General features: G+C 41.6%; 1 protein-coding gene across 2 annotated transcripts in view; it reads right to left on the reverse strand.

Moving 5' to 3' along the window:
• LOC129454169 (uncharacterized) overlaps window positions 1–12,010 on the reverse strand; it is an 89,973-nt gene that overhangs the window by 48,529 nt on the left and 29,434 nt on the right. The window contains exon 2 of one of the 2 annotated variants that reach the window (XM_073865588.1): window positions 5,601–5,678. The exons of the other annotated variant lie outside the window; for it this stretch is intronic. Within the exon in view, the coding sequence (XP_073721689.1) occupies window positions 5,601–5,678 (78 nt within the window). The remainder of the gene's footprint in view (window positions 1–5,600; window positions 5,679–12,010) is intronic. 2 annotated transcript variants of the gene reach the window in all.

Consider the following 12,010-nt stretch of genomic DNA (forward strand, 5'->3'; position numbering starts at 1 on the left):
CACGGCGGAATTACCGAAGTCGCTCAACGGGTTGGTGGACTTGGCGATCCGGGTTGACGCACGCCTCTCCACCGTTGCCAGAAGGAAGACTCAAGGTCCGTCCCTACGTCAAGCGGAGTCCACGGATCCGCCCATCGAAGTTTACGCCGGTGGTCTCTCAGATCCGGAACCCATGCAGGTGGGTCGAGCTCGGTTACCCCGGGAGGAGAGGAAGCGGCGGAGATCCCTGGGTCTCTGCATGTACTGTGGCGAGTCGGGTCACCAATGCCAGAGGTGCCCGGTAAAAGACCAAGCCCGATAGTAAGACAGAGGCTACTATCGGGCAGGATCTCCACACAGAAGACCTCTACTACATCCACTCTCCTTCCGGTGAGACTACGGTGGTCCACTATGTCACACTCAGGGCACGCACTTCTGGATTCGGGGGCGGAGGGCAACTTCATCGACAGCTCACTAGCACGTAAGCTCAAGTTACCTTTCACTTCACTCACCCACCAGATTGCGCCCTTCGCCCTCAATGGACATCAGTTACCCACTATCAAGTACACCACAGCACCTATCACACTCATTACTTCCGGAAACCACACAGAGACTATTTCATTTTTTATTACTGACACTGCTCTCTCCCCCATAGTTCTTGGACATCCTTGGCTTCATTCCCATAACCCAAGAATTGACTGGAAACTGGGTTCTGTTACCAGCTGGAGCGAGGAGTGTCATAAGTCCTGTCTTGTCTCTGCTTGTGTTTCTGTGTCTGAGTCTGTGTTTCAGGGGAAAGCAGTGGATTTGTCTACCGTGCCCGCGGAGTACCACGACCTGAAGGAGGTGTTCAGTAAGTCGCGGGCTGATTCTCTTCCTCCTCATCGTCCCTATGACTGTGCGATAGACTTATTGCCAGGTACGTTTCCGCCTAAGGGCAAGTTATACTCTCTGTCCGTTCCGGAGATGGAGGCCATGGAGAAATATATTTCTGATTCTCTGGCAACGGGGTTCATTCGCCCTTCCTCATCTCCAGCGGGGGCGGGGTTCTTTTTTGTGGGGAAGAAGGACGGATCCTTGCGACCTTGTATTGACTACCGAGGGTTGAACAACATCACGGTAAAGAATACTTATCCTTTGCCGTTGATGTCTTCAGCTTTCGAGAGGTTGCAGGGAGCGTCCGTTTTTACTAAATTGGACTTACGTAATGCATATAATTTGGTTCGCATCAGGAAGGGGGATGAATGGAAGACTGCGTTTAACACCCCTCGTGGCCATTTTGAGTACTGCGTGATGCCTTTCGGTCTCACGAACTCGCCGGCAGTCTTCCAAGCACTCGTTAATGACGTGTTGCGAGACATGGTAGACCAGTTCATATATGTTTACCTGGATGACATATAGATTTTTTCTTCGTCTCTCCAGGAACATTTGCAACACGTACAACGAGTGCTTCTGCGGTTGTTAGAGAATGGGCTTTTTGTCAAGGCGGAAAAATGCGTTTTTCATGCACAGTCTGTTTCTTTTTTAGGACACATCATTTCGACTGAGGGTGTTCGCATGGATCCTGAGAAAGTTAAGGCTGTGGTAGATTGGCCATCCCCAGAGTCTCGCAAGGCCCTGCAGAGATTTCTGGGGTTCGCCAATTTTTACCGGCGTTTCATTCGCAATTTCAGCCAACTAGCCGCACCTCTGACCGCTTTGACTTCCCCTGGTTTGACGTTCAGGTGGTCAGACGCAGCTGAGGCTGCGTTTGCCAAACTGAAAAGCTGCTTTGTTTCAGCTCCCATTCTCGTTACCCCTGATCGTTCACGTCAATTCATAGTGGAGGTCGACGCGTCAGAGGTGGGGGTAGGAGCAGTGTTGTCCCAGCGCGCATCCTCAGACGGAAAGGTTCATCCTTGCGCGTATTATTCCCATCGTTTATCTCCTGCGGAAGTTAACTATGACATTGGCAATCGAGAGTTGTTGGCGGTCAAGCTAGCACTGGAAGAATGGCGTCACTGGCTTGAAGGGTCGGGTGTACCTTTCATTGTATGGACGGACCATAAGAATCTCGAATACATTAGAACTGCCAAAAGACTTAACTCCAGGCAGGCTCGGTGGGCATTGTTTTTCGGTCGTTTCGATTTTACACTTTCTTACCGGCCGGGTTCCAAAAACATCAAACCAGATGCTTTATCCCGTCTTTTTGAGCGTTCCGATCGTACTGCTACTCCCGAGCCCATTTTACCGGAGAAAATCATTATCTCCGCGCTCAGATGGGAGGTCGAATCGAAGGTTTTGACAGCCTTAGAAGGGGTAACGCCCCCGGCTCGCTGCCCACCGAACCGTTTATTTGTGCCGGAAGGGTTACGGTCAGACGTCCTCCAGTGGGGTCATGGTTCCAGTGTTGCTTGTCACCCAGGGGTTAGTAGAACTAGGTTTCTAGTCAAGCAACGATTTTGGTGGCCTGGTATGGCTCGTGACGTCCACGACTTCGTCTTGGCTTGTTCGGTTTGTGCCGTTGGTAAGACTTCCAATCGTCCTCCAGATGGGTTACTTTTACCGCTGTCTGTCCCTTCGAGACCCTGGTCCCACATTTCGCTAGATTTTATTACCGCCCTCCCACCCTCTAAGGGTAATACGGTGATTTTGACCGTAGTGGACCGGTTCTCGAAGGCGACCCATTTCATTCCCTTGCCCAAATTACCATCAGCCAAGGAAACAGCGGTAGCTGTCATTGACCACGTCTTCCGAATACATGGCCTCCCGACAGACGTGGTCTCTGACAGGGGTCCCCAGTTTGTGTCCAAATTTTGGCGAGAGTTCTGCAAATTGCTAGGGGCGACTGTTAGTCTTTCGTCCGGGTTTCATCCCCAGAGCAACGGTCAAACCGAGCGAGCCAATCAGGACGTCGAAAGGGTGTTGCGATGTCTGGTTTCCAAGAATCCTTCGTCCTGGTGTCAGCAACTCTCAATTGTGGAGTACGCACACAATTCTCTGCCGGTGTCATCTACGGGCATGTCTCCATTTAAGTGTAGTTTAGGGTACCAACCACCTAATTTTGTCAGTACTGAATCCGAGGTGTCGGTTCCCTCCGCAAACGCACTAGTCCAGAGGTGCCACCGCACCTGGACCAGAGCTCGCAGAGCTCTGCTCCAGGCAAGGTCACGCACCAAGGCCAAGGCCGATCGCCACCGGTCGAAGCCTCCCCGATACGTCGTCGGTCAAAGAGTGTGGCTTTCAACCCAGAATATTCCGATGCGTTCCGTCTCGAATAAACTTGCTCCCAAATTTATTGGCCCGTTTTCTGTTACCAAAATCATTAATCCGGTAACAGTGCGTCTTAGCCTTCCTCCTGCGTACAGGAGGGTTCACCCCGTCTTTCACGTTTCCAAAATTAAACCGGTGATTTTTTCCCGTCTTAATCCGCCTGTCCCGGTTCCCCCTCCGCCTCGTATCGTTAATGGGGAAACCACTTATTCGGTTAACCGTATTCTGGACTCCAGACGGAGGGGACGCGGATTTCAGTACTTGGTGGATTGGGAAGGTTACGGTCCGGAGGAGAGAAGGTGGGTTCCTGCTCGGGACATACTGGATCACCGCCTTATTGATGAATTCAATCAGCAGGTAAAGCAGGCTGGGAACGCCGAGGGGCGTTCCTAGGGGAGGGGGTACTGTCACGGTAGGAAAATCCATTGTTTTCCTCCGTGTCATGTTTGTGTGTGTGTGTTGTTCACTTACCCCTGCCATGTGCTCGTTAGAGCAATCCCTGTCACCTGTGTGTTGATTGTCTCGCTCCAGCTGTTCATCATTACATCATCTCCATAAATACTCACCTGACTTTCTGTTCCCTGCCAGATTCTATTGTTTGCTCAGTCTCCGTGTTGCTTGGTTGTTCCGTGTACATTGGATTACGTGTTTCAGTTTGGATGTGTATTGTCGTCGTCGTCTTCGTGTGGATGTTCCGTGTCAGCTTGGATTTCACCACTGCTCACCACTCCACCAACGTCACACTCAAAACACCAACTTCCACCGTAGTCATCGTCACCATTGCCTTCAACAACACTGGACTGGATTACTTCCGCATTGACATAGTCACTCTCTCTTTGTTTACATTTAATAAACATTGTTATATTTTTCACCTGCGTTTGCTTCCGTCTCTTACAAGTCATTACAGTATACTATAATAAATAGTGGATTAAACATGGTTTTAGTTTACAATTCTAACTATTAACTGGTTGATTATTAGCATTAATATTACTGAGATGTTGACTGTTTTTTAGTAGGCCTACTTAAATAACACATATTAATGCCTGATTCTGCAAAACCTTATTCTACATCCTTAACCCTCCCCATTTATACAATTACTTAAATAAACAACTACTTTAGTATTAATAAGCAGTAGTTAGAGTATATTGAGGCAAAAGTAGTTAATAGTTAATTAATAGAGAGAAATGAACCCTAAAGTGGGACCAGAATAATTGATGTACTTTTATATATTATTTCTTTGAGCCATTTCAAGCCTATCCTTGTATCATGTACTAAATAGGATTTAGAAAGTAATTTGTAATAATTACATACTTTTTGGAGAGAGTAATTTGTAAAGTAATTTAATTACATGATTGAAGATGTAATTAGTTACTAGTAATTAATTACTTTTTTGAGTAACTTACCCAAACTGCAACATAACAAATTTTGACAATGATACTTTAACTTCTCTTATCCAAAAATAGGCAAACATGTTTGCAGAAGGCTAATCCAGTAACTATAAAACTACATAAGAATAACAATTTTTGACTTCATTGACAGAACAATTTCTCACCAGCTTATGGAAGCGTTTCTCTCTCTTTCTGTCTATCTGTCTGTCTGTGATCTCGCTCCACCCTCCTCTCTTCCTATTTGCACTGACAGTAATCACACATAAGGATATTTTAATGTAAGAGATTGGGGATTCACATTTTATAACGGTCTATCAATGTATTTCTGAGGTAAAATCATTGCGAATTTCAAATGCATATGGACAAAACATAAGCTACCTAACTAACTATATACTTTCTCACCTTCTTTTCTGACATCTTTAAAAATATAAATCGTATATCCATCTATAAAAAAGTATATATGCAACAATGTATATGTTTTAAAGTTATTAAATGTACTTTAAATACAACCTTACAAATGACCAATGAGGCAGACTAGACCAGAGCACCACAGTAAGTTAGACGTTAGCCATGTAGATAATATATCAGTTGACGCTATTTAACAGTATTTACATCACATAACTATAAATATACACTTACAGTAATAAAGAAGGCACTGTAATAATAAAGACACTTTGAAAATGCGTTAACTGTGGGGAGATTCAGCATATTATTTTGCCTTCAACACGCATCTTTTATTCATTTTCAGTTGAGTGGGGGACCGGAGAATTAAAGCTGAGTGCCGCCACCTAGCGTCCTGGATGAATTCATTTTACAGATCTGAAAAGATTCGTGGCTTTTGACAAAACATTCGGGGCTTGAGCCCCATAAGCCACCCCCCCCCCGCTCCGCCCCTGGGAACTAGTTTAAAATCTGACATACTTTTAACAAATATATAATAAATTGAAGTATTTCAGTATAACACAAAACTGTGTTTCATACCTTGAATGTGTAACAGCAGGATCAGTGATGAGAGTCTGAAGTTCATGATTTCTCTTTGTAGAAACTCACATATACCAGCTACAAAACATTAAACAAGAACTTTTCTTATTGATAAAAAACACAATGTTAGTTTGACTGTGACTTTCTCAATCGGATGCAAAAATACGTTGTGCACATGCGCAGAACATTTGCGCTCCAAGTTGATGTATTATATTTATGAATCTCGTCACAGAAACACGCAACAACAACAGCATTAATGGGGTCACGCGCTGTACTAAATTCTGCAGCGTTTGTGTTTACTTTTAAAACATTAGGCTACTTAAAGCAATAAAATAGCGTTGTGACTTTTGAAAAGTGTGTTTTTATCACCTATATCGGAAAACTTCTTAAAAACAACTCCAACTCAGTTTTGACTTTTATACAGAGTAACCCCCCAGTCACATTAGTTACAAGCGACAGAGACAGAGCGACAGGCTACCATTCATTTTCAATGGAAGTGGCCGTTTGCCAGCGACAAGCGACGAGCTCGCCGCTGAGCGAGCAAGGTGTGGCCAAAATAGACAAGCAGGCTATTTTATGCAAATGCTGAGCGATGCGACAGATTTAGTCAGATTTACAAATTTTTGTGCATGTTAACATAGCCATTGTGAAAAAAATATCTAGCACTAGCAACCTCCCCAAATATATCTAGTTATCAGTAAATGGTCAGTGAGCTAAACCTTTAGGAAAATTTTAATTGTCAACTTCAGCTTAATTGTCAAACTAAACATTATAAAAGCTGTTTTAATTTTACCTTAGTAATTCTTTAACAAAAGTCTAGATGGTGGATGATCACGAGATGGTGCCTGCAGGGTCAGTGGAAAATCTGAGCTGGGTTCATCCCCGTTGCACAACGTTTATTAAACAGAAACAGATGATGTGTTGAACTGTGAACACCCTGTTGTGATGACGCAAGAGTTGCAACTACGGTAGCTGAGAGGCCATTCTTTGTGTTCTTTTTAAAATCTGAAGCCTGATGAAATCATTAAATGTGTGTTTAATACTGTAAAATACCCTCAATGTTACTTCCAACTTGAACCCATTGAGCGAACTGTCTCTTTACTACGGCGTGGTTTTATACATCTTGCCACTGATTGGGCCGACATTAGTAATGATTTCACTCAGTCATTAATTAAGTCACATGACATCTCGCAGTGTGACTGGGTTGCCTGTCCCAAACAGAGAAAATGTCCTGTGGATATGCTGGGATGTACAGCACGTTTCTCAGCATCGCTTTGACGCGTCGTCCCGTGTAGTCAATCAAATATACCTCCGCGTCTCCTCTTTGCTTTGCGACCCCGTTACACCGAGTGCCGTCAGCCAATTCCAAGCAATGTGTGTTGGCCTGAAAACTGCTCCTCTGTCAAACCTCTGAAACTTCTCGATGTCCGTGATGATGTGGGAAGTTGCACCTGCATCCACCATTAGGCCTTTCCTCTTGGTAGTTTGTACCCGCATCTCAGCGTCGCTTGCCCGAAAAGCATACTCCTTGTCACTTGGCTCTGCGGAAACTTTTTGTGCATTGTCCCGCTGGGTTCCCCGTCTGCACGTTGCGTCGCGGTGACTGTTACTTTTACACTGACTGCACCACTGTTTAAGCTGACATGTTCTTGCTTTGTGGCCTCTTGTACCCAGGGATGGGCAGTATTTCAAATACATGTATTTAAAATACGTATTTGAAATACAAAATAGTATTTTGTATTTTAAAGCCTTTGAAAAAAATGAAATGTAATTTGTATTTAAATACATTTAAGATGAGTATTTTTGTATTTTTTAAATACTCAAAATACTTTGAGCCAGTCAACCAGTCAGGGTGATGTTTTCATGCATCAGCTAGTTCAGACAAGACACCAGAGTGCAGGTAAGCAAATATATCTGTGCAGCTTTTAGTGGGCAATCATTGAAATGTTGGAGTGGGAAAAAAGCAAGGGCGATTGAATTATTGGGTGTGATGTGATTTGTGTTACTGTCGCGAAGGAAATTCAAATTCACACTTGCACGTTGGCAGGCAGTTTAATGCACGACTGAGAGAGTGTGAAACGCTAACAAATAAGCCTACACTTTTGACTTAAAGGAAAACCACAATTTTTCAATATTTTACTATGTTCTTACCTCAACTTAGACAAATGAATACATAACTATCTATTTTCAATGCATGGAGGAAGAGCACTTAGTTTGCAGCATTTCGACCTCAGCGCGCAGTAACATCTTGACAGGAGTAATGATGTTACTGCGCCAGAGGTTAAAGTGCTGCAAACTAAGTGCTCTTCCGCCATACAATATAGTTCTCATTTTTTATCCACTTAAAAATCACTACGTTTTATTTTCTGTCACCATACTTACTCGTGTAACTACTCATGTAACAGTCTTTAAATGGGGAAAACATGGAAGTGTTTGGTGGCTTCTAAATTCTTCCCTGTTTAGATCCTAAGGAATAAATGGGACTAGGCTAAATGCTAACACATTCACGACACGCTGTGCAAAGATGAAGTGCACGTATTGAAAAAAAGATAGGTATGTATTCATTCATCTAAGTTGAGGTAAGAACATAGTAAAATATTGAAAAACGGTGGTGTTTTCCTTTAAAGGCCCTTTCACACGTGACGCGGCAAGTGGTGGAATCAGCACACAGTTGCTGATTTCTTTTTAGCTTTGTGCAGTTGAAGCCTTGTTTACACTTTTACAATTCGCATGGCTCTACTCTACGGCGTGAACCTGCAGGCTCCTCTGTAAACCTACAAGACTTTTATGATGGACGTGCTCTCCGTTGTATTTTTCTGTGAAATGACAGAGGGCAACTCGTGAGTAATTGTTCTCAAAACCATCAAAAAGCAGCGATGAGAGGAAGTAGTTTGACGAATAATTTGTCAAACACTCGTCTCGTGAGAAGTTTGTAAATACGTGGATTTCTTCACATATTTTTTATGATGTTTTTATAAAACATCACTTTACTTGAATGGGTGTTCATAAGGCTGACATGACACCTTCATAACCATGACATGACACGTGTCATGAATATGAAGGAGATTTTATTGACGTTTATGACTACTGTCATTAAGTGTCATTTCTTCAATTATGTCATTTTTATTGCAAAGATGACATTGTTTGAGATGTCTTTGTTTTGACAACTTGACATTAACCAAGACAACATAACTGACCACTTTTTACCAGTGATACAAACTGAATTTGTCATTAAAATATCATTAAGTGTTAATACTCTGTAAAATAGTTTTATAACAGCATCATGAATATTTTTCTTGACCTCAATTACAGTGGTACAAATATAATTTGTCATTAAGTGTTAATACTCTGTAAAATAGTTTTATAACAGCATCATGAATATTTTTCTTGACCTCAATTACAGTGGTACAAATATAATTTGTCATTAAGTGTTAATACTCTGTTAAATAGTTTTATAACAGCATCATGAATATCCTTCAGTTCATAATGTTTATTTGACCGAGTATTAAAAATATTTGACATAGTATTAACACTTAATGACATTTAAATCACAGTTTAATGTAATGTTAACCCACAAAGTTGGTAGTTTCTTAAGTTTGATAATTATTGTTTATGATTTATAACAAGTTGTGTTGTATTGGTTTATGTCAAGTTGTCATAACAAAGATATCTCAAACAATGAGGTATGTGGCTTTTTGGCATTCAGAAATAGACCCAGATAGATTTCAGCATAATAGGGATACTTGCACTGAATCACCAATTTCACATGTATTTTGTGTATTTTCAAAATACAAAATACTGTATTTGTATTTAAATACATTTTTCCACACAGTATTTTGTATTTGTATTTAAATACATTTTTCACCACAGTATTTTGTATTTGTATTTGAAATACATTTCCATGTATTTATGCCCATCTCTGCTTGTACCACACTTGTAACAAACAATGTTTGTACCAGCACCACAAACAGCTGTACCCACAAAAGCGGTTTTTCTTCCAGGCTGCGCACCAGCTTACATAACATTGTCCTCGGATACGGTTGTCCGCATATTTTCCATGTCTTCATAACTTCGAAGCCTCGTCTTAAATTCTGCAAAACTCAATTAATCATCTCTCTGGCTAACATGAATGGCAAATGGCTTAAATGTCTCTGGAAGTCCTTTCAGAACCATTGCTATTAAAAGTCCATCACTCAGATTCTCACCTGCGTTCCTCAAAGCGGTGATTGCGGTCTCAGCCCTGATGACATAATCAGTAACACACTCACTGGGCGACTTTTGCAATGACGTTAGCTCTGTGTATAAGCTAATCACTCTGGGCTTTCCTTTGCCAGCATAATATTCCCGAAGAATCTTCAATGCTGCTCTTCCATCGTCTGCTGCTTCCCTCATAACCAGCGACAAACTTTTGTCATCCAGGAACTGTATTAGCTCTGCATAGGCTTCGGCGTTTTTCGCTGTATCTTCCTCGTCTTCCTCAAAAGACTCGCTTAAAATAGTCTCTTTCAGTCCTTGTAAATAAAGATGACCCAAAAACTTTGTCTCCCGTAGCTCGTAGTTTTTCTCATCTCCGTCAAAGACTATCGAGACCAGCGGCTCGTCGCGGTTTCTTTTTCTCTTCTTTTCATGTTAAAAGAATCAGGTACACGCTATCCGTCGCGACTTTTACCCGGCGTCTTAACACTCAAACGTTTCTACTTTAACTCCGCTCTGGGCCCATAACCTGTTAACAGATACGTTCAAATAAGACAAGAAGATACGTTTCACTATCAGCCATGCAGTCGTTCTGACTGGCGCATTTTTATTAAAACAAAAGAAACACCTGATTTCACTCAGTCATTAATTAGGTCACATGACATCTCGCAGTGTGACTGGGTTGCCTGTCCCAAACAGAGAAAATAAACAAAAATACAAATACAAATGAGAGCATACAATTTATAGATCTCAACACTGACACACCCACCAAACAAGAGAAAACGCTTCTAAAACCTGTTGCACGCCGTTGCACACCGTTTCTAGGAAACATGTTGTTCAACCCGGAAAACGCAGCAAAACGTTGCGCACCTGTGTGAGCTTGAACGTGCCCCTGGGTATCTCCCATCCATTCCATATCCGTTTTAAAATAAAAAAAACGGAAAACGATCAACCAGTTGTATTTTCATTTATCATTTCCATTTATAAAATGAAAAAAGAAAACTAGGAATTGACTACATTTTTCTATTTTGTTTCTCAGTTCTTACTGAGAAAAGTCTTAGGCACGTTCACATTATAACTATATAGGCTACATTTACTATAACTTTATGCTAATTATCTCACGAGTGCGGTACTCACGCAATCACTTACTTTAATGTCATATTACATATTTCCTGTAATAAAAACTTTTGTTTAAATGTCATTGAATGTGTAAATATGCTGTTCTTGATGTATTTACACAGCGGGTAACAGCAGATGTCCTCAATGCTGCACTTCACGTAACTCTAAACAGTGAATCTAGTAATTTGTGTATCTAATATCTTATCTTTTGGCGTAGTATATCCCTCCTTGAAAAAGTCTCCTTTGGTAGTGAAAACAACAAAAGCTGAAAACAGCGTGAGCTGATGTTTACACTCACACACTAGCTAGCTGTGGGCGGGTCATAGTTTTTGTTTCTCCCGCAGGCAAGGCTGTAGGCGGAGATTAGTATCTCATGTGACGTGGATAAGTTCGTGTGACGTGGATAATATCAGGAAGAAGACTCACTCCCTATAACGACTCGTTTCAGCGATTCAGAGTCGACTCCCTGCTTTAGAAGCCAATAACTTTATTAATCGTGCACTTTTTGGTTCAACTACTTTACACGTTGTTTACATTGATGGACAGCTACACGACACACTGCAATAAAGGTTAGTTTCGATTTTGGATCTGTGTGGCTCTTTAATTTTACCTCGAGAGATTTAATAAATTAATGATTTAATATACTGATTACTGCCTATCTATTTCTATTTCGTTTTTACTTGTGTTATATCACTCTGTTATTATCTGTTGGGCTGAAAATAGGCTTGGGGCAAACAAATCTCACATAATTTATGCATTTATAGCATTTTCCAATAGTATCTTTAATGTGAAGCAAGTAATTTAAAGCAGTGGTTCTCAAACTGGGGGCCGCAAGATGGTGCCAGGGGGGCCCCAGTTTTATGACATTTTATAAAATACATTACTTTATCTTGAATTCTGTGTAAATAAATCTAAAAAATAAGGCTACTAACCAACAGCACTTCTTTGTATAATTTAATATGTTTATTTAAAATGTTAAGTTTTAGAACTGTTTTTTTGTCATAAATTTTCTTTGGGGGGGGGCGCAAAGGAATTTGCCGTAATCAAGGGGGGGCACACGCTGAAAAAGTTTAAGAACCACTGAATTAAAGGAAGAA

The sequence above is a fragment of the Misgurnus anguillicaudatus genome, unplaced genomic scaffold (genome assembly GCF_027580225.2).
Source record: "Misgurnus anguillicaudatus unplaced genomic scaffold, ASM2758022v2 HiC_scaffold_32, whole genome shotgun sequence".
NCBI classification, from domain to species: Eukaryota; Metazoa; Chordata; class Actinopteri; order Cypriniformes; family Cobitidae; genus Misgurnus; species Misgurnus anguillicaudatus.